This window comes from Wolffia australiana, chromosome 1 (assembly GCF_029677425.1).
Source record: "Wolffia australiana isolate 7733 chromosome 1, ASM2967742v1".
Lineage (NCBI taxonomy): Eukaryota > Viridiplantae > Streptophyta > Magnoliopsida > Alismatales > Araceae > Wolffia > Wolffia australiana.
In genome coordinates, this window is record NC_135835.1 from 5,028,796 (window position 1) to 5,052,623 (window position 23,828).

Genomic DNA, 23,828 nt, shown 5'->3' on the forward strand with positions numbered 1-23,828 from the left:
TGCGCATAAAATATTTTTTTTTGAAGTAAAAATGACCATGAAATATACAGGAAGATAAACTAACATTTCAGGTCACCCGTAGTTTCAAGCCATTGATTGACAAATAGTAGCATTATCTCATATTTTCTGCATAATAATGTTACACTTTCTGGCTCATGCGGCTTCAGCATCTGAGACTTCTATGCCACGTTTTGAGATCATCCACAAGGGCAGAGCCAACATCTGAAGAGCTCTATAAGTTCAATCATCTGTCATAAAAATATGATTGTTCAGTCTATCCTCAATTGTTTACCATTCTCTTGACCCAAGTCTTCCAGTCAGACGTGTATCATATTGGAAAAAACCAGTCTACAACTCTCCCATAACCAAACAAATATGAGGTTATCACCAAGAAGTTGGAAATAGAAGTCAGATTCTGACAAGAAAACAAGAAACATCGTATGAATGTTTATTTGAAATCACCCAATAATTAGCACCAGACTTCCAATTCAATTTTTCTTTGTGCAACTGAAACTATTGTAGTCTAACAATAAAAAGGGCGTTGAAAATGCAAAGGCAGCCATAATTAAAATCAGAATTATGGTTTTACTTCCATAATTGATAAAGAATACGTCCAGATAATGACCTGATTGGCAACAACTTGAATCGTTGGAGATTACATAAGCATCAAAAAAGTATTCTTTCCTTTGCACCTTTCTCCCTTGAGATTAATGATAATTTTTTTCTGAAAGAAAGATTAGTGATAATTCTAAGACTAGGCAACTGCTCCATCAAGCGTTTCTCCCTACTCTCGATGGCTACTCTCTCCACATTAAGTGGCACCAAAAAGATCAGCAGAAAGATGTTATGATCACTCATAAAAAGCTGTGAAAGCACAAACCTTCCATTCTCACATTCTGTTGAACTTGAGCCGAGAGCTGGTAGCAGAGTTTTGCTTTGATGTGCATGTTCCTATCTTACTCGGCAAAGGAAAGCTGCAACAACCCCCCATAGTTTTTGCAAACAGCATCCTGAAATTTTGGCATTCATAAGGCAATTGTACAGAAAAAACAATATTCAGAACTTATCCGACAAGGATGGGCTTTACATAAAATTGCTGTGATGATCCAGATCACACTGTAAGCTGATACTTCAGGTATCACTCGCGTAACCTGATATGTTCTTCTCAAGAACATACCACTGATGCACCTCCAAGAGACCTCATTAAGTCAAGTCACACATGTGACTTGACTATGAATAAAGACCAGACTGGAAGGAGAGAATGAAGCAGTCAGTATCCCAAATTGGCAGCGGAAGCTGAGGCTGGAGCGTGCTAATCTTCTGCAACCAGAAGGAGGAAACGGAGCTATATCCATTATCCCATTGTTATCAATCTCACATCAATCTCATCAACCGCCTATGGCCGCTCTTCTCACCTACATCTAGTTCTTCCCTCTGTTCAATTACAGTTGACCGATACCAGTGACGTTTTCATCACTCCTTCCCACAAATGCAGCTCACATCAATATTTCATCATCTTTGATTCAAACCTAAGAATTAAGGAGCCAAATTCACACATGAACATAACTCATGTGTTGCCTGACTTCCAAAATTATGAATGTTACGATAAAATCAAGATCTGGTGATTAAATATGACTATCGTATTTTTCAAAGGAGAGACAAATCTAATCACAGAAAATCGATACCTAATGATGTATGAGTGAATCTCATCATACCAGAAGAAATATAGTAGATATGACTGTGCCTTCCATAAAGTTTGGGAACCTATTCAGGAGATTTACAATTCCATTTTGCAAAAAGCCCGATAAATGACAAGGCATTTCAGCACAATCTCCTTGAGCGGGTCATTGGGAAAATTAATAGCAAAATAGTCGCAACAGGATTTCAGTAGACGCTTTCACTGACTTATCAAGTCATCCAGAAATGTTTTTTTCCAAAAGTAGGCACTTATTTGACCATCGCTCTAAATTTTGATTCCCTCTTCCAGGGTTTGAACTAGCCTCCCCAAAGACTAACCTATCTACATTTAATCTTTCATTTGGCCTGGATTAAATTCAATATAATCAATATTGGCGTACTTCCCAATTTCCATGCCCCCTTGGCCCGGATGAAACTCTTCCTAATGTACCCTTTTAACTGTGCACCTTTGATTGATGTATAAGTCAGACTACCGCATGGATTAGATGGAAGATATCTGGTCATGTATTACACTAGATAAATTAGGAAGATAGATAATCACCAAAACATATGTCAATCCACAACCTAAGTCTTTGATGTGAGCGGTTGGCTTGGAGGAACTGATGTCACTGATGAATTGCATGCAGTCTTTCCGGATCCCCTATGTCATCTTCAATGTCATCATGTGATCAGATGATGAAGTAGCCTCATAAGTTTCCAGTCATGGGAAAATCCATTCAATCTCTTCATAACTTTTTGATGCCTGAATGTTAAGAATGCTGGTTTCTCAGATTCACGAATATTAAGATGTAAACACCTTACCGTAGTGCAAGTAATCTTCTGCAGATGTTGTGTTCTTCAAAAATATTGGTTTTTTTTATAATTGTAAATGCCATTAATTTGATGTCCAACAACATTGATGATTCAACCAATCCACAGAGAGCATGGATTCAACAACTAACATAGGGATTCACTTATCTAATCTATCATGCTTTCGTTCAAGTCCAAGAGATTCTGTCGGATGCAAAAAATTATATTTAGCAAGAAAACAAAAGAGATGTCTCAGCACCTGTAGCGAGGGAAGAACATTGTCGTATAAGCGAGAAAAGAAAACTGAGAACTCCTTCAACCTGAAAAAAGACGCAAATGAAGGAAGCAAACTGTTTCTCAACAATATGCAACAAAATAAGAGATGTGTGAACTTCAAAATAAAACTGCGAGTTCTTGAGTCCAGTGGTTGAATAATTCATGACATTAAAGAGTAAAACGACAGGACTAGCGTAACTATATAGGGATACAAAGCCAGAATACCTCACAAATAGCATTTTATTCATGATTCAAAGAAAAGAAGAACACTCATTTCCACTAAAGAATCCTCGAACATCAAAATTCTCACAAATACCAAGTGAAGAGAGCAATGTCAAAAATATAACAACATCAGAAAATTCTAAAGGAGATTACCTTTTCAGGACACAAAAACAAATGTATAACTCTTCTATGTCAGTGTCTACTTTCAGCTCTATATACTGCCGCAGAAATTCGGAACCTATCAATAAAATTTCTTCATCGCATTCTTCTTCTCCAGAAGACAGAGAAGGAATAGAGAGAGAAAGGGAGTGGAGTGTTGAAGATAGAAGACCATCAGCCCCATTACAAGCGTGTGTCCCTGAGATGGATCTCAGAATTAGGGACCTGCTGTTACTGAATATTCTAATCCATTTGGGAGGTTTCCCAATCCAAAGATGAAGTTTCAAATCTTCAATGGTGGTGAAAGACTCGTTGATAGAACTGCACGAAGGATCAATAGAGGCCTCCATATTTCTGTGCGCAGGTATGGCTTCTTGCAAATAAATTTTTACTTCTTCGGGTAATTGATGCAGCATAAATGCATCCACTTGGCTCAAAGATGAAGGCATCAGATCACTTCTATCAATATCCAATGACGAAGTAGCCTTAGGAACTGAAGAATCTATCACATTTCTAGTCTGCCAAACAGAATGAGAAGCCATCAGAACTTTGACAGTGAAGACAGTCGATAGTCAATGATAGATACATACCATACTATTACCCGGACTGGAATGCTGAAACTGAACATTTGCTTCCACATTAGCATGACTTGATGAGTCCTCTTTGTCATAGATATGCTGCCAAATCAAGGAAATAGATAGAAAATAAATTCGGGCAGAAACCAAAGTTTAGTGCATTAACTGCCTGAAGTGTGTATAGAATTTTGCCCCATGCTATTACATTTCCCATCAGCATAATAGTTACATAGATTAAGACATAGGAATCCCTCATTGCATAATAACTATCTTTTGTCAAACGAAGATTTTTGCAACTAATTAACCATGTATTGTTGAAACACTTCATTACATGACCTGTTCGTGATCCAGGTTTCTAAACTGAAATTTCTATTTGTTACAAAATCTAAGTAGACAGCATGAAACAGGGTTCAATCAAGTTGCTCGTAAGTGAGGCTAAATCAAGAAGAATCATTTTCGTCACTTCATCCCAATAGGGTTATTTTAATCATTTTTCTCATTGTTTGTATTTCCCTTTAAATAGGCCAGACAAGGAGGTTCAATCAAGTTGGTCCCTCTTTGTCTCCTCCATGTGATCCCATCCTGCTGGTGTTACTTCCCTGAGCGACGTCCATTCTGTCAGGCCCTTCCTCTTGTCGAAGTCCATCTCAGCATCACCTCCCTCCGCCGATGATCATTCCGGTGTCTTCTCCCTCCCTTCCCATCCTCAACCCACGAGTTTCTACTAAAATATGAGGTCAAATCCTCATTTAAGTCCATAGGGGGGACTAAATCTGTACTATTTGGTTCTAATGCTTCAAGCTCCTTAACAATGGGTCCAATGAGTGATCTTTTTCGCACACATTGCAGACTCATGGGACATCTAAGGGAGACGTACTGTAAGGCTCTGATATGATCCCCATCATATGTAGGATTACTTTGTAATTTCTCACTCTAGGTGCATTTTCGCCATTAAGGTTGTAGGGTGTTTCTTCCTAGATATTTGTAGCCAGCGGTGGAGGAAGGCATACAAGAAGTATCAAATGGAATGGTCTTGGGTATATCCCTCACCTCCCCTTAGATTGGCATTATCCATCCAACAGCCTCCTGCAGATGCCCTTCCCTACAGCATCACCAAATGCTTCCCCTCTCCCCCCACAATGAATTTACCCCGGTACCTCCTCAGTCTTCTCTTGAACACCAAAGATCACCTACCTCGTGGCAATCATCTCACCAGATCTTCAGCCAGTTCTGTCATCAATCCCAACCCCTTTCTGGTCAATACCCTCATCCCCATCTCAATGTCATCTAAGCTTCGTCAATATTTGGAAAAGATTCTTAGATAGAATGCTAGGGTTCTAACAGCTCTTTGGCTGCCCTAATCAGAACCAAAGCTATCATATCATTTTACAAGTGGCTGCATCTTCCCAGGGTGAACCAGCATCATGGCTCATCATATTGTAGTTTCCAGTTTGCCCTAGAATTTCAGAAAATTCGTTTCTATCTTCTCGCCCATGGCTTGACTCCATTTCCACCTCTGATATGTCACCAAACCCTCATCTCTTCGCCACCAATGAGCCATGCCCCTGTAGTCATAAGGTAACCACTATATTCTGTGCTCTTCTAATAGTTGCCAGAGTAGGTAATTGCTGTCACCTCTTACCCATGTCCTTCATGACACTTTTTTTACACGGTCATTAACAGAATATAATAGTTTATTTTAATGCTAAAGAACAGGTATGTAAAACTTTGCTACTTTGTCGACAAGGTGGTAGAACTCTCTGAATTTTGCACCCATGAGAGTGTCCATAAAAATTCAATATTAGTTTCAACGAATTCTATCTTTGATACCCCAGTTGAGATACTAAAGAACATCATAATCACCATATCAACAATTAGGTTTCATGAATAATAAATCATGTGAAAACGATGGTGGCAGAAATCTAGTTAATGTTTGACCACCGGAAAAGCAGTACTTAGTCAAGAGAATATCATTTAAAAAATAAATATTTCTAAAAATATCTAAGAGTAAAAAAGATTGCAAAAATGAGCCACAAATTTCTTGATTACATGAGCCCAATTCAGGGAAATTTTCTAAGCGGATTAAAACGGCAAAAGACTACCCATACTTACAGAGGAAGTCTCATAGGAAGTGGTATCAGAATGCATAGCCTGCTTACCCTTGTCCACTGCAAATGAATGAATATATTCAATAAAAATAATTTTATTTCATAAAATGGATAAAATTTTACGAGTAGTTAATACATGGCTGTTGTGTCATTTTCTCACCCAAATTAAGCATGGCCAAGAAACCATCTTTTCCTTGACAGAGTTTGTCATCATGTTTTGAAATAAAAACAGACAACTTCCCTTGATAGATCTCATTCATCTCTGCAATAATTTCAGGAGGCAGACCTTTTACAACATCTATATCTAGTTCGTTAACTGGTGGCAGTGATGAAAACTGGGTCTCTGATGATGTCATCTGGACTTGATTAGCAGATGAAGGAGCACTTCTGAAAAGACTGCATGCATGACCAGTGTTTCCGGGGCTGCACTCTGACCCAGTGTGTAGAACTGAAATAGCATTGAATTGACAATAGAATTGAAAAAAATCCATAATGGAAATATGATAAGTAAATTTCAATGGCACGAGTCTTACCAGGGTTACTAACTAATCCGTCCTTCATAAGGTACTCTGAATTTCTTGCCAAGCCCGATGCAATCCATGATTTGAGCACGTTGTTTCCATGCCCTTCATCAACCAAGAAAATTATTACGAAAATTTATGAAATGCAATGGATATGCAGAAAACTACCATTGCGGCTATTATTGTAGAGATTCACAAGGGTGTAGAGGAAGTGGAAGCAAGATGGAAAGGAGTGAGAGGATAGAGTCGAAAGTGGGTTTCCCATCCATATGTAGTAGGTTTCCCATCCTTATATAGGAGTAGGAAACCATAAGACAAATTACACAGAGACCCCAATCTCCAACTCTCCCCGCAAGCCGAAGAATGGGATATTCAACTATTTGTATGAGTCAAAGAAACAACTGAGAAATACACGCTCAACCATTGTGGCTATTATTGTAGAGATTCACAAGGGTGTAGAGGAAGTGGAAGCAAGATGGAAAGGAGTGAGAGGATAGAGTCGAAAGTGGGTTTCCCATCCATATGTAGTAGGTTTCCCATCCTTATATAGGAGTAGGAAACCATAAGACAAATTACACAGAGACCCCAATCTCCAACTCTCCCCGCAAGCCGAAGAATGGGATATTCAACTATTTGTATGAGTCAAAGAAACAACTGAGAAATACAAGCGATCATATATGATTCTTTTGGCAAATCAGAAAGATATCTCAAAAGGGAGGAGCAAGAATAGACCGCCCTCTTTATTCATTGGCATTTACTGCTTCAAATTTATTCTTCTAAGTTATATCTCTTCTCCTGACAGTTACTATCATCAAAGACTGAAAAATAAGATGCCTAAAAGTTGAAGGTTTCATAGAAATCAGCAATTCTGAAATAGAGAAGTGAGATTTGCAGTGAATTATACTTATATCAGCAGACTCGAGCTTTGATAACTGCAACCCAATTCCACGAACATCTTCTGGCTCTGGAAAGTAAGTGCGTTCAAGATTACACAATACTAAAAAGTAAAAAATCAATGACAACAAATATTTAATTGATTAAAGGCCAATTATGTATCATCGAGATAATATGCGTAAATTGGTATCAACTTTATAAAAAAATTGAGCTGATTTGTATGGTAACTTGAAAACCATTCCCTGGGAAACAGAGATTATTTTAAAAAGTTCCAATGCATTCTTAAAGTGAGCTTAGCAAAGAATTCGAATTTCAAATAGATACCAAATGACCATCTAGGTAGTTTTAGTTCACATATCCAGGTAATGAAGAGTCACATGTCACGGCATAGAAGTTGCCAATGGGGAAGGGCTACCAAAAATTCTAGAATCTTGAGGGAAGAGTAGTGATAAGAACCCGCCGGTTCGTACGAGGGAGAAGACGGTGGAGGGAGAGGGAAGGTGTCGGGGCGGACGTCGGCGTGCCGGGATGGACTACAGCAGGGCAGTTCCGACGGAGCGGGGGTCGCAGGAGAGCTCGACGGAGTGGACGTCGCCGAAGGAGAGGAGAGAGTACTTGAGGGAAGCAACTTAATGATTCAGGTCCTCCTTCCCACAAGGAGGGCTACATACTTAAAGGGAACGTAAAGGGAATGTCTAAAGACAAAAATGCCCCTAGTGGGCTTACTGGATCGTATCAAGTAGCTATATCAATACAGACATGACTCTGTTGCGTGTTGGGAGAGCAGAGAGCATCTCTGATTTGACCTCAAGTGCATCATATCTATATAAGGGGGGATAGACCAGAGAGTAGGCACAATCACAGGGGCAGGGGAATTGCAGGGTACCCAAAGGGACTGAGACACAAGTAGAGGAGAGAATTCACTTCATTTCTACTATTTGCTTTCCCTCCTAAAGAGAGGCCTTCCCTATTCAAAGTTAAACAAAAATAAAGGGAAAAGACTAATATGCTCCCTAGAGGACTGAAGTGATGGAAATACCACTGAAGAGGTTGGGGGCATTAAAATGATTAAAATGTTCAGGGCATTTAAATGTTTTAAGACCAATAAACATTTGGTGAGGATGAGTAGAACCTTCGAGAATGATATCTCAACGAATAAAAATACATAAACACTGTAGCTTTGTCTCAAAAGTTCAAAAACATTGTCCAAACCATTTAGAAAGCTATGATATTGATTTCTAACAGGACCCTGCACCAACGTTTCACAAAGATAAAAGTATGGACGCCTTTATCCTTCCTAGCATATGAATTTGGGGTAGGGAGTGGCACAAAATAGGACCTGAAATGGACCTAATAGGGCCATAATGAGGTGTACCTGAGAATTTATTAAGGCCCCGCTCAGGGTCTATCATTGACGGAAGACGAAACTGCCCCCTGCCCCCCGTCCATCAGGCGTTATGACTCGCGGGAGTACCGCGAGCCATAAGAAGGGGGCCTGAGGAGCTGAAGACCATCAGCACAACTTGTAAGCTCTCGATCCTTCTCTCTCACTCTTTCCTTGCCCTAACCTCCTCCTCCCCTTGGTCTTCTCCAGCGAACTTCCCATCGTGCAGCCGAGTCTCCTGACGAACCGAGGGAGCTGCGTGCATCAGCCTGCATCACGCTCACTCCTCTCTATTTCTCTGCTATTTCTCCTTCTGCACCGGACCTCTGTTTTGTGTTGAGAATTAAGTTGAATTCGTTCTGAAGTTTGGGTACGAGGGTTCCAACAGAATTCATCAAAGGAAAGGTGTCTAGAATTTTCTTCTATAACTGAAGTTGATTTTTTTCATACACATGCTTCCGATAGATTTTCCTGGTGGAGTTATCTAGTCATTTGGTGGAAATTCTTACAACAATCCCACTCTTGAAGAATGATCATGACAACAAGTGAGCACATGAATGTGATGGCAGGTGAAATCCTAGCAGCTTGGCGGTGAAATGGAACTAAAGCCTTCATGTGGAAATTTTTTATTTTTGAAAATACCTTCATGTGGAAAGTTGATTTTGCTAAAGCCTATGACTGTATTGATTGGGAATTTCTGTGGGCCTCTATGAGGACGAGAGGATTTCCAACCGAGTGGGTGCAATGGGTCTGAAGATGCATTACATCCCATTCATTCTCAGTACTGGTAAATGAAAGACCGACGGGTGGTTGGATCCACCCACAGCGGGGGGTCCGGCAGGGATGCCCTTTGGCACCGCTACTTTCGTCCTAATGGTAGATGCATTGGTGGTTGTACCCAGGGCTTGCTTAGCTGATTTCAGAGAGCGAGCTTCCTAACAGCCATTCTGCTTCTGCAGTATGCCGATGACAACGCTTTCTTCATGGAGAGCTCAGTGGAAGAAGGTAAAAACTTTGTAGTTTTGCTAAACCTGTTTGCTGATTCCTCAGGGTCAAATCAACAGAGCGAAATCCTCCTCTGTTGGCTTTGGACTATCACAGGATGAAGAGGCATAGTGTGCCTGAGCTCTAGGGACGCCCATTGGGATGCTACGTATGTGATACCTGGGTTTATCGCCGTCAAGGGAAAGGCTTTTGAGCCCAGATTGGAAGAAGCGATGAAGAGGAGATTGGAAGGATGGCAGAACCGGGTGTACTGCTGCAAGAGATTGGAAGGATGTCAAGAGAGTAAGGTTAGTACTGCTGCAATCAGTGCTCTCGGCCATTCCGACATTTCACTTGTCAATATTAAAGCTGCAGCACGGAATCGGAGGGCGTCCTGAGGCCAACATTTATGGCAAGGACATGAGGCGGGGAACGGCAAAGGATCTATAGGTGGTTTTCCAACCAGTGGAGCGAGGGGGTCTGGGTGTGCTACACTTGCAAGACATGAACAAGGCGCTACTGAAAAAATGGGCCTGCAAAATTATGGGATCAGATGAAGTCCTGGTCATGAAGGAAATGCGAGACAGTTATGGCACAGAGATGAACTGGGACCATCACACAACCCCAATTGGAGGGGCATCTACATTTTGAAGCACTTCTTTCGCTTAGTCCAGAGGTTTTTTGATGCCAGACTACGAGAGGGATCCCTATTCCAATTTTGGACACATGATTGGGCGGCCTGTCGCATGCTACAATAGAAGTTTCCACGCTTCAACCAGCTGGCAAGGAATCCACAACCATCGGTTAGAGACTGCCAGGACGAAGCATGGAACACAACTTTGGTGGGTGCCCCTTCGGACCAGAGGGTAGAAGAACTGTTGAGCACGCAGCAGGCTTTATTACACTTACGACCTTTGAATGGGGTAAGAGATAGTCAGTAGCACAGCCTTTCTGTTCAGGAGGCATACAAGAAAATTTGAGTGGGCCCTACAAAGGATGATCCTATCATCCTTACCTGCTTTGGAAGCAAAAGCTTCAGCTAAAAATAAGGATATTCGCATGGTTACTGATAAGGAAACTTATTATGACCAGAACCTTCCAGAAGAGCATGTTCCCAGATACACAGTCAGAATGTCCCATGCGCACAGTGGGAGACGGAGATTGCCCTTATCTTTTCTTTGAGTGTCGATTTGCACATGCAATAAGGAGGCAGCAGAAGCTCATGGGGGTAGACATGATTTCCAATGAGGCATGCCGGGGTTCAATCCGAGGCGTGTGCAGTGGACGTAGGGATTGGGGAAGGGCCTTCACAGTGTTCTGGGTGTTTTTTTTTTTGAAGAAAGTAGGGCAGACCACCCGGAACCGGTGGCCCACCTGTTACCATTAAAAATACGATGTCATGTACACACCATATACAGATGTGGCCACTAAGGCCTTCACTTTACCCCCCTAACCCCCAAAAAGATATTAATGTCTCAATGTCAGAGATGACGTTCTCAGTGTTATGGGTGATATGGCTGCATCACAACAAGGTGGTGTTCAGGGAAGGGCTGCCTCAACAGACAGTGTCCTACATGATGTGGATAGCCTCCTTACATATTGGTTCCAGAGGGAGGGTTGAATGGAGAGAAGGACATTAAGGTCATGTACCACATGTTAATTTATCTATCATTTATTACGAGTTGATTACCACTCTCAGGTGATCTTTCCTCTTTTTTCAAAAAAAAAAAAAAGGTGAGCAAATGAATTCAAATAAACATTCCAATGTAACCCCCCAAAGGAACTATTTCTAATTAATCATCCTAAAAGCCGGGATCCTGCGAACCTTAGTTACAACCTAAAATAACACAATTACTATTGGGGGCTACTCACAACTGATAAACATCTTGGATTCCAATATTTTTGTTTTTAGCAGCTGTATTTGCTTCAACTAAGACAGCAGGTTCACATTTATTAAACACTTAATAGACATTCTTGAAAATAGACAGTCCAATTTATAAAATGACCAAAATTGTATTAAACCCACTCACCCACATGACAGGAAGCAAAGAGCTCTTTGCCAATCTTTGTGAGCGTTTCTTCATCATCGATGGCACTAGGAATCTAAGAGAGAGGAATCAGGTATGGAAAAATGCACAGTACAATAAAACTACGAAAGGATAAAAGTTGATTTTATCACCTTCACTGATTTACTCATACTTTCACACTCGCCGCATCCCAAATATTTTGTCGGCTCAGCAGCTCCTTTTTTTCGTTTTCTAACCTGAAAGTCCCCAAATAGCCAGGAGTGTGCATTCGGTCTGTCAGAGGAAAGAAATCTTCATACCCACAAAAAAATGCCAACACTTTAAGGATTATCCAAGCACTTAAATCTCATGTGCTGCAACAGAACGACTTTTTTTGAAAAATTAATAATTCCTACCTTAATTGTTACACTTCGCCCTCTCACACCAGCCCCCTTTAGCCTCAAGGAGACTTCCTTGCAAAGACTTTTAAGAAAGTAGTGACACTGAAAAAGGAAAGTTACTAGGCTATTACATGAAAATTACAAAAAACATCTGAACCTGGTCAAATCAAAGAGAAATAAGGAAACCAAGGCGAGGTACTCACATCATTCAAATCTCTGAACCTGATACCCCAGTTCACTTCTGCACCAACAGATTTCATTTCCTGTTGAGAGAGAAAATAAACATCCAGCAGAATCTAACTTACCCAGTCCACCTTACTGCCAAGGGAGATATTTATTTCAATTTTATAAATGTCGCGTTGCATTATAGCATCAGATATAACAGGTCACTTCCAACCAAATGTTCCCAATCTTTCTCCGACGGTGTCTCAGGTCAGTAAAGACATTCATTAAACAAATAAGTACCTAAATACCATTAATAGTTCAAGCATAGGGAGTATATATTTTTTAATTCCTCAAAACTGAATAATCATCATCTACCAAGCAAATAGTCATCATGTGGGATTGACAAGAGCAGAAAATTCTAATTTCTCAAGTTATGCTTAGCTCATTCAAAGAGATAAAATGGCCATCTCCTAAAACTGGAAAGTGCCTTCTCCTCAAAGAATTCGACCTCCACCATCATCTCCTATAATTAGTATCCACGTTAATATTGACACTACAGTCTTTATCCCAGGTCCCTATATGTGCTTCATATGCCATCAAAATAACAAAAAAATAACGTTTTTTCACTGATTTTTCGCTTGCAATCCCTTTAACAGATGTCTTGCCAATGGTGTTTTTTCACCAATCCCCTCCTTGACGTAATTTTTTTAAAGGACTTGCATTATTTTGGGAAAGGATCTCCTTGAGGTAAGATGGAAAGAGTAGACTTGCATTATTTTGGGATAGTCAGATTGTAGGCCTCAAAAAGTTATGACTACAAAAGGTAACGAAGGTCATCAGGAAGAGGTAGCTCCAAACCCAGACCCTTCGGCAGAATGTGTTATGTGTACAAAAAGCGAAGAAGACTGCACCCATTTCCTCTTCGAATGCTTGTTTGCCTAAGCATTGTGGACCCACCAGTCAACCACAGAAGTGGAGGTCTCCTCAAAGGGGGCCTTCTGGGACTCTACACAGGGCGGCACTCTCAGAGGACGAGAGGGGCGTGGTCGACCTTTGCAATGCTCTGGGCAATAAGGCAGCATAGGAACAAGGTCATCTTCGACGGATGGGAGGTATTGGTGCTCCGGCAATATGGGAACAAGGTCATCTTCAATGGACAGGAGGTTTCAGGGCTCTGGGGAATATGGTAGCATAGGAAAGAGTTCATCTTAAACGGCCAGGAGGTATCAGTACTCTGGGCAATATGCTGCATAGGAATGAGGTCATCTTCAAAAAACGGGGGGTATCGGTGCACTGGGCAGCGTGGCTGCATAGGAACGAAGTCATCTTCAATGGATAGGAGGTATTGCCAAACACTGTGGTACAAGCAGTGCTGAGTCTCGCTTCTGCACAGTTTAAAGGGCTACAGCCAGGGTGTGGGTGGCCCTCAGGCATTATGTGTACTTAACAATCATATTTATTTATCACACTGGGAGGGTCCCCAATTTGTACTGTCCCCTGTTTTTCTTCAAAAATATAGTTCAAAAGGTAAACACCATTCCCGAGATTTCCCATCAAGGTAAAGAATTATAAACATGACAATATTCATTTGGTAGAAAAAATATCCAAATAAATTCAACATTTAAACATAACTTTCAAGAAACATGCCCACCTTTAATTTATACATATCTTTTATTTATATTATATTACTCTATCCTTGCTTTCTCTATTTATAGAATTAATATCCTAAGTGATTCCATCTTATGAAGGATCAGAAAATGGCTCCTTTTATAGGTCTTTATTTAGGATAAATATTTAAGCCATGTAAGTTGGGGAATTTTTTTTAAAGGAAGGTTAAGAGACACGACCCTATAAATAAGAGGAAGAAGAGATCAGATAGTAGTCCTTTTCATTTCTTGAAATCAGAGGGCGATGGTTACACCGTCAGAAGGCCAGAGTAGCAGGAGCCAGCCTGCTGATCTGGAGGAGCTTGCTGACGCAGAGGATCCACAAGGATCCAGGAAGGAGTTTCGCCTGAAGAAGAAGGGGTCGTCCAGATCTGGAGCTTGCTGACATCGACGAGCTAGTCAAGATTGGGGAAGGAGCTTCACCTGAAGGAGGGGCCATCCAGATCTCTTATACTCCATTCTTCTCACCGTGTTCGTTCTTGTTCAGACTGGGACCTGCATTGTGCAATTCTACCATATTCTTGAATTTCAGTTAAAACTATTCCATTGATACCTTGGAGCGTATCAGAAGATAACCCGGAATTAGAGATCAATAAAATATTATATAGATAAAAACATGTGTTACAAGGATGACTGAACTCGTACTCCCCGCATGTCTTTCTAAACCAGGATGCAACAAGACCCTTCATTTCGTGAATGATGATGTCCATCGAAGCTGTCCTCCCCTTGAAAACAATCACATTACGATGCAGCCATATAGCCCATAGCACCACAAATATCTTTCCCCCCCCCCCGGACTCTCTCCTGAATGTTCCACCCTGAGAGATTCAAAAGGCCTTTCTAAAGTAATATCCACCCCTGGAGATTGTTGGCTAGCCAAAATTGCCCCAGCGAACATGCACTTAAAGGATAGATGAAAACAATCTTCGTCACCATCTGCATTCAGAAAACACTTGGTCGGAGTTCGCAAGAATAGCTTCTACCAGAAGATTCTCCAAACCAGTCTTAGCCAGAGTATCAGCCAACCAAAAACTCACACCTTTAAGGGAATCTTCTACTTCCATATGACCATGCGTGCATGAATGGTTGCCATGTCTTCCTCAGTCAGACCATCATGCCGGGACAGAAAAGAGGCACTCACCCACACAAAGTCATCCTGGCCCACACTCTGTGTGGTTTAATATGGGTTAGAGAGTTTTGCATACCCTCTGGTCTGACAAAGCCTCCTCAAAATTCAGATTCTACGATCATTTGGAGACCTGAGTCTGACCATCCTGCCTGGACAGAAAAAGAGGCACCCTACCACTCAAAGTCATCCTGCCCCCCACCGTGTGAGGTCTAGTATGGATTAGAGAGTTTTGCATGCACAAAAAATCCTCCACCCTTCGGTGTGACAAAGCCCCCTCAAAATTCAGATTCTATGATAGCCCAAACCCTACGAAGGCTGATTTGGCGCCGTTAATTTGGAGACATGAGAAACCCACAAAAAGATCCAACAGCGTGGAGAGATTCTTAGCTTCCTCCACAGATCCCTCCAGAAAAAGTGTCTTTGTTCGCATATTGCAGCAGTAGACCCTTTGGGAAGCTCACCATCTGGAAACCCCTCAGTAGGCCGTGTGAGCAAACCTTAGTCATACATATGGCAAGGGTGTACACTGCTAGGACGAAGATTAACAGTGCCAAGGGACTTCCATGCATGACCCCTCTTTGCGGATGAATCCATCCACCCTCCGAACGCCCATTTACCAGGACTGAAAACGAGTGTGAGATAGTACATTTCCTGACCCAGGCCGCCCATTCAGCTGGAAACCCTCTCTTCCTTCTGGAGGACCACATGGAAGCCGTACACTTTTATAGTATCTACCTTCCAAATCAATCCATTAGTTGCCTTCCTCTACCATATGTTTACTTCTTTTTGTATTGAAACATACTACCATGTGTTTACTATCTCCTCTGCCATGTTTGTTAAAAAAACAAAACTATCTCCCTTGCCATGGCAGTAACATCCACCAATTGTCTACCCAGAATGAAGGCTTACTGAAAATGTTTGACTAAATCTCCAATCACCACTCATAACCTGACTCACTAATTTTTTTTCAATGATGAGGTATATCAAGTTGGACAACGAGACGGGCCAAAAATATCCAATTCTAACTTCCCCCTGGCGCGTTGGCACAAGGAATAAGTGTGATCCATTGAGACTCTCCATACCATGATTGCCTCTCCTGAATTCCAACATGGCCATCACCTCTGATTCGACTAATTACCAAAAATTCACTATGGAAAGAGACTGGAAAGTAGTCTGGTTATAAAACCCCGATCCCCTTCTCCATTTGAACCCTTGGTGGCCATCCATACCTCCTCTATTTTTTTTGAAACATTTATAACGCCCTCACCAGCTCCACTTGTTGCTCCTGTGTCACCCTGGTTGCCCCCTTACAACATGACTTCCATTAGCTACGTTCCCCTTGTTCATAAAAAGTCCTAAAACGATCCGTTGAAGCTGAACCAATAGCATGTGTGCCAACAAACTCCAGACTTCCAACCTTCAGCCTCAATATCTGGTTTGACTACCTCCTGTCGATCGCCATTATATGAAAGAATCTCGTATTTGCATCGCTCTCTCTCAGCCCAATCTGCCCCAATAAACGATGTCTCCGATCCATCTCCATCTTCCTATCCTCCTATGTGACCACATCCCTAGACTCCCATCTTTCCTTCACCTTGTCTTCTAATAAAGCCACTCCCCCCCCCAAGAAACTCCAGCAAGTCCATATAAGTTAGGGAACTTTGAATCAACTCAATGATAATTCGACCATTCTGGTGCCTCTCTCTCATCCTTGGAGCATTGGCCTTGCAACATAGGGTGGCAGAATCGGCCAATAAGATGCAAGTGTATCAGGCACTGCCAATGATATACCATTATTGGTACAATGAAAAGTACCAGGTGAACAGTCAAAAATGGCTCAAGACTCAAAGTTAGAATGCCGAACAGATGCAAAAATTTACACCATTCACCATATGATTTGAGATCAATAAAGATGCTAGCATTTTTTTCTCTTCATCATCATTCAGCCCAGTAAAGGCATCTTGATCCATTTACCATATTTCCCTTATAGGATGTAGCCCTGCTTGTTGGGGGACAGAAAAGGATTATTTTACTAGTTTCGCTTCCTTGACAATGTCCAACCAGTCAAAACTAATGGATTTATCCACTCTACCATAGCTTGAGCTCTCTCCAGCAACGCCCACCCTGACAAAATCTTCCCTTGGCAGCATCCATCCCACTGATCTCCTCGTATTCTAATTTTGAGATACGAACCACATCGGTCCGTACCCAATTGCATCAGACACTAGTGAGTTTGTCAATGAGTGAGTTCAAGGGGAACTTGGGGCAATAAAAGTATTGATCAACATTGAGAGATACTCTAGCATAAGACAGGGAAGAGGACATTATATCAAACCTGAACTTCGCGAACCATTCGGTGATCGATTCCTCTACAATAATTCCACAGCATCTCACCGATCTTTTTCCCCAATTCTTTCTGAAGTACTTCCTGAAGAAAGGACCAGAACGTCTTTAACATTAATCAGGGAGTAAGGAAAACCATAAAATTGCAGCTTTAGACCAAGATCCTAGCGCACAATAATTGTATAATAAATTAATCCAACCACATCTAATTAACGAAGGTATAATTTCTCAAAGAAAGAATCGATGCAAGTTTATAGTCGTTAAAATGACAGATAAGCCATTTTATTTCGCAGAACTGGTGGAAGAAACTAAACTGGATGAACCAAGTAGCCTTCTCATTAGTTTTTTTCCCCGCAATGTACCAAAGATGGCTGTCAGTCCATTGTACCATGATCATAAAACCATCAAATGAGGGTCAATCAAAACCAAAATGCATCAAAATTAGAACGTGTGTTAAAAATGTCTTTACCACATGGTCAAGCAAAACAAATCCAATCCCTAATGCTACAAATCCAGATGAGTCAATCTTAGTCAAAAGTGGCACTAACATAAAATGGTTAGAGATAATGCTGATGGTCCCAATACAACAAATAAATCTCTTTTAAATATAAATACAGTATCTTTATATTGGACTTTTTGGTCTGAAGACCATTAAATACATATGGCATGTTGCAGATATAATACAGAATATGATTAAAGCCAGTGCAATCGCATGTATCTACCCTGTTCGCTTTCTGATTCCCCAAGATATTCCAAAATTCACAGATGATTAAGGTGTTTCAAAACAGAATAAAAACCATATCAGTTAACTACAGAAAATAAATCCAACCCTTTTGAAAGTAACCGATACATCAATCAAGAAATGTACGGTCAAAACAATAAAAAAGTGCAACTCAGAAAGAGCACTAAGAAAAAAATGCAACGAAATCTCGAACAGTAACCTTTGGTATCTGACGTAGCTGAGAACATGTTTGGATATTATGGCTTTCCAACTTCTCGTTCAAAGTATAACCAATGCCGGGAAGAGCGTCAACTGGAAGTTCTTTCATATAATCCTCAACCTGAAGAGAGCAAAAAAACCCATCTGAATGAGCTCAGATCAACCGGGACCTTGAGAGTTCAGAATAAGGAGACATCATAGTCTGAGGTTGAATCTTCAATAAACAATGAGAGAAGAATACAAGAATCCATAAGAGGACAAAGATCAAACGTAGGGCTCCGTGTCGTGGTTTTCAAAAAAAAGTTAAAAAAAAATTCTCATTGATTTTCATCGCTGAACTTTTTTAAGTTTTGCAACATTTGACACACACAAAGGGAAAAAAAATGAGACCAAAGATAACAAATGAATAAAATAACTATCTAGCAGAAATCGATAAGAGGCTTTGAACAGAGTTTTTTCCCCCTTCTGATACAACATCAATGAAGTTCCTCACTATAACATCTGATTCTCTGCAATAACGATTTGTCAAAGAGCTGGGGACCTAAACTATCCAGGACAGATCATATTCAGAATATTACCTTCTCAGACGGGATATAAAATTGCCCATTTGGTTTTGCGACTCGAGTAGCCAGGCGCGCCATCAGCATGTTTACAGAAATTCCTGCACTTGCAGTACATCCTGTGGTGTCTATGATTTGCTTTCTGATGACAGAAGCTAATCCCTCGGGATCATCCGTGACTCCTGTTGCATCCAAGAAAGCTTCATCACAGCTGACAGCCTACAAGCATCAAGAAACATTAGTGCCAGGAAGAAAAAGAGATGAGAAATTGGATAAATGAGTTTAATAAAAAACCTGTATTTTCGGACAGTACTCGTGCAATATGGTATAGAACTGATCGGCAACCTGGAACATCCAATGATAGGTTGTTAAGATTAAAGACCCTTCCTACAAAAGTCAAATTATCTAGCGTACCTCTTCATAAGCATTAAAGTCATAAGGAAAAATAGCAAGCTGAGGACATAGAGTTTTTGCTTCCCTGACAAACATTCCCGCTTTTATTCCTGCCAAAAAAAATATTTATTTAGTAAGGGCCAATCTGAAAAAATACTTACTGTCAACAAGCCATCGTAGGATTTGGACCAACCATATTGCCTAGCAGGATAGTTAGCTGAGGATATTTCTGCCGTGCCCTTGGAATTATCTGAATGGCTGATTGCTACAGGTTTGTCGACTAATTCTGGAAATCTTCTAATGACTACTGAAACGAAGAAAGAGTCCTGAAAAAGGATAGTGTTTTAACTCTGAATAGTCATAACTGTATAAGGTTGGGAGAAGTTCGTAAATGACATGCAAAGGCCTAATGACAATAATAGAACTGTAAATATGACCACTTCAGAAGTCGTAAGAAATCCTTACCATATCAACATGAATGATGATTGGCTTCGAAGAGGCAGACTCGTTAACAACATACTTTCTCTCGCTCGCACCAGAGGTGTTCTTTACAAAAATTCTCTGGTAGCGATTCCTCCAGGTTCCAATAAAATGCAGCCTTGAATTCTATTAAAGAATATGCAACCCTCAAATATTGAAAGTGAGTAAAGACGATAATAGCAGTATATGATTAATTCAAAAAAAATAGCAGGATATGACACGCCTAAGAAATAGGTGAACTGAACTAGATTTTTTCTTATTTATAGTTTTCAAAGCATTAAACAAGTAAAACGAGCATCATAATTATCTTCCTTGGGAAAAAATTTGAAGTAGATTAAGTTTAATATATCTACTTATGCTTTATGAGAAATAACATATGACAACGTTATACAATGTCAAAAAGAAGGTTGATGTTATCTCGGCAGTTGAAAATGACAACTGAAGCCAAAGTCCTTTCAAAACAAGATATTACTTCTTCTTAGTCACCTTGAAATAGTTTTCAACAAAATTTGGATCCCCCAGGGTTGAATGTTGTTCACGAGAAGACGATGATTTTGGAAGAAACTCTTGACGCGCTTGAATAATACTGCTCTCATCTTTCATCCCTATAGAATGGTCTTCTGCTTCACTCCTGTCCCCAAGGTTTTGACCATCAAGACCATCGCTGTCCTCACGACCTGTGGTATCACATTTTCTCAAGCGCAGAGTTTGGTCACTGTCACATCCGATCGATTCTATTGATGTGATTTGCTCCGCGATTTGTTCAAAGAATGGATTAACTCCAGACTGTGCACTAATTTTTGGGGTGAAGAATGCAGACAATTTCTGCTGCTTTTGAGTTGCATGCGTGAATTGATCCAGCAAGTAGGGCGCACCTGGGAGCGGCAGAATCAGAACCTTGCAGATGAAAACATACACATAAAAACTTATCTGTTATGATATTTTACGAACGACTTTCAGTGACTGCCTTCTAAAAAAATTTGGATCGTCTAATTCTTATTGAAATCAAAAGAAGCGGAGCAAACAAGAATGGCCAATGTTTACCTGCTGAGCATTTGTAAATCAAACTTTGTTTTCTAGATTGACGGGGGAACAAATGCATGAATTGAAATTTGAAAAAATGGCAAAATTTTATGTAAATTATTGTCCCAAATAAGTAGAGTTTTAGAAGAGCTTTGTGTTGAGACAGAACAGAGGACATGACGAAGAAGGAAATAGCATTAGACTGGTTTTAGGACACACTTTATCATACCTGCGCGGAAAACTCAAAAAGACTAAACACAATTCCATATCAGGTTGAATTTATTCATTCTTCTTCTTTATGAATGTCTGCTCACCACGAGTATGCTTAAGTAGTTTGTGTCAGACCTGGTGAGTAAAATATACTGTGACCTGATCCCACACTGCTTCTAGTCAATTTTCTAATGGACATAGTAGAATGATAAACACTTTTTCTGCTGATTCACGATAATGCATAGTACAAAACTCACAGCCACAAATCCAATTCTTATAACATTCATAATATTTCGGCTTCTAAACAAAAAACTACACAAATGTGATACATATATGCATGTAAGTTGAGTAAGATGCAGATTCTAGTTCTTTCCGGATTGTACTGGTCGTGAACCGCTTGGCTCGGGACGCCATTAAATGAATATTGTAGTTCATAACTTGTCCTTCTCTCTCTTTCTGCTCCCTCTCTTTCTCCCTCTTCCATTACCTTGTTAAGATCGAGAAGCCTAAAATTACTAGGTGACGTGTCAGATAGGGCTTTCCGTATCAACTACCACTCGATAAGGTGGTACGACCCCCGGCGCGAGGCCGCCGCTCGCCGCGCGCTGCGAGGCGCGGGCAGGGAATGCGCGGGCGTCGTCGGATGAATGCACTTTTCAGAAAAAAAACAAAACAGTCAAGAAAATCCTTCGTAAATCTTCAGGAAGCTAACTGGTCGACACTGAACGGGTTTGTAGTTGCCATCTCCTAAATACCAGCACAGTATTTTAGTCTAAAAGGGTGAAAAAAGCTAATACCGATAAATAAAAATTTACAGATAGCAATGAAAAAGAAAAAAGAGTTGGCCTAAAGTCTGAGATGCGTGAGGAGAAAAAATATAGGAAACAACCGAGCAATCTAGATTTCCATGGCGATTAAAAATGATCCAAAGGTGTAAAATAAAAATATTGGGACAGAAAAATTAAAGGAAAACATGCACGGTTAAATAATCGCCTAGGAAGTTACAATTTAAGAGCCTGTTTGCAGCCACGGAGTCCATGATCCATGCAGGTTTTACAACGGGAAGACCTCTGCTGAATGACCTATCAAAAATAAACGAGACAAAAAAAATTAAAAAAAGTACCGGCAAAAATTAAAAAGTATACGATGAAAGTCTCCAGTAGAAACTCCGCAATTAAATCAGGTTTTAAATTTGGTGGCTTGGAGGTCGACCTAAGATTCTTCATCTTAGAATGAGCAAGTTGGCTGCACACAATGTGCGTAACTGTCTGCCTCGAGAAGTAATTTTCAAACCGACCGCCGTGTTTAAGCATACACATTCTCAGCTCCTAGCAATAAATCACACCAAAGTTTAAGTCCAACGTTCTACAAAATCAAGCACCCCAGGAATCCAAATATGTCTACCATAAAGGGCAAACCTGATGAGAAGGAACGGTATAGCCGTCCACAAATATAGAAACCCCGCAAAAGATCCCTCTGTCTCCACCGCTACCAGATTGACAACTATCTCCGTCCCCGCTCACATAAGATGAAGCAGAAGCGTCCGCATCGAACTGGCCCCGCAGCTTCTGATTCTTCGTCTCCATATAGCTACCACGGCCATAAAATCAGTCCAAATACCGCACAAAAAGAGCAATTACAGCAGAGAGAGATCGAGAAACGAATTACCTGGAAAAGTCAGCAAAGGGGGCCCGTCGTGTTGCGGATAAAGAGGAGGAACTCCGTCCACTGACGCCAAAGAGGTTCCCGGTAGCTCTTGAAGATTCTGCCCTAGAATTCGCCCCCCTGCCGCTCGATGGACCGGCAGAGGGACGCCGCCCTCGCTTCCTCGAAGAACCAGACGACTCGCGAGGGGATTCGAAGCTCATGATCACGCCACGGCGAGATCAAGCTTAGAACAATCGGAATTTCTTCAAGAAATCTCGCAGCCAGATCGAAATTCCCCACCGCCTTTTTCCCACAATCGAAGGTCGGTTTTCTTGGAGAAGAAGATTGTCAGAATCCCGCTGACCACTTATATATAGGTGGCGGGAATGGTGTCGTGTTTGAAATTGCCACGTGTCGTACGCACACTGGCCTTACGTGGCGTAGAAATCTTGGCGTCATCTGATATCAGTCTGAACCTCGGAACGGTAAACAGAACGAATGCTTGCGTTTATTCGTGCCGTCCGCCGTCCGTTCCATCTTATTGAACCGTCATCAGTTCCCGAACATTTATAATTCAATTTGGAAGTTTAATATGCGCAGGATCTTAAGTCCCATATTTTGTCTGGTTTCAATTATTCTATCGTGTGAATAAATCTATGGATGAGAAAAAATATTTTGTTCGTTGGTGAACATGCAAACGAACACGAACATGAGCGGTCAAAATCGGACACGAACATGTTCATGAACGGTTTTGCGAACAGATGAACCGTTCGCTAACAAGTGGCATTCCCTAGGTAATGTTGTTTGCAATATAAATTATTATTTTTATAATAGTAATTAGTGTTCGCCCGTCCCGATACCGGTACCGGATGACGGTATCTGGACGGATGCTGTATCGGATACCGGAAAAGCAATTTTTCGGTATCTGCTCATTCCGATATCCAGATATCGGATATCGGTATCGGATATCTGTTGCTACAGTGCCGATATCCGATACCGATATCCGTCTTGATGTCGAGATCCGTCTCTGTCTCGGGGGGAAGGATGACGATATCGAATATCGGGTGTGGATATCGGTTTTCGATATCCAACACCGATAACTTCATAAAAATATATTCCATTTATTATAAATGAGTGAGATAGATAGCTTCTCGATATCTGTACTGATGTCCAGATATCGGTTTTCAATATCTGGATATCGAAAACCGATATCCAGCATCCGGTATCCGTCTCCGACATCCGGATATCGAAAAC

The 23,828-nt window shown here is 40.9% G+C and overlaps 1 protein-coding gene across 6 annotated transcripts; it reads right to left on the reverse strand.

Annotated features, from left to right (window-relative positions):
• Positions 1 to 2: 2 nt before the first annotated feature.
• On the reverse strand, positions 3 to 22,899 carry REV1 (DNA-directed DNA polymerase). Of its 6 annotated transcripts, XR_013581439.1 has the most exons (26): positions 22,596 to 22,899; positions 22,346 to 22,517; positions 22,140 to 22,255; positions 21,933 to 22,009; positions 20,181 to 20,569; positions 19,680 to 19,820; positions 19,408 to 19,540; positions 19,236 to 19,324; positions 19,116 to 19,166; positions 18,840 to 19,040; positions 18,263 to 18,382; positions 17,314 to 17,406; positions 12,221 to 12,280; positions 12,033 to 12,119; positions 11,790 to 11,873; positions 11,641 to 11,713; positions 7,253 to 7,312; positions 6,361 to 6,453; positions 5,988 to 6,275; positions 5,832 to 5,887; positions 3,735 to 3,821; positions 3,139 to 3,662; positions 2,747 to 2,807; positions 881 to 1,010; positions 626 to 724; positions 97 to 248 (listed from the first exon to the last, which is right to left on the reverse strand). XR_013581439.1 is itself a non-coding variant. In XM_078575007.1 (24 exons), the coding sequence occupies exons 1-24, from the start codon at positions 22,793 to 22,795 to the stop codon at positions 957 to 959; spliced, it is 3,309 nt and encodes a 1,102-aa protein (XP_078431133.1). In that variant the 5' UTR covers positions 22,796 to 22,899; the 3' UTR covers positions 97 to 956. The 6 variants fall into 6 exon arrangements, 1 of the variants encoding a protein (XP_078431133.1); XR_013581436.1 differs by lacking the exon at positions 626 to 724 and having other exon boundaries at positions 3 to 248; XR_013581437.1 differs by having other exon boundaries at positions 97 to 724.
• Positions 22,900 to 23,828: the final 929 nt, after the last annotated feature.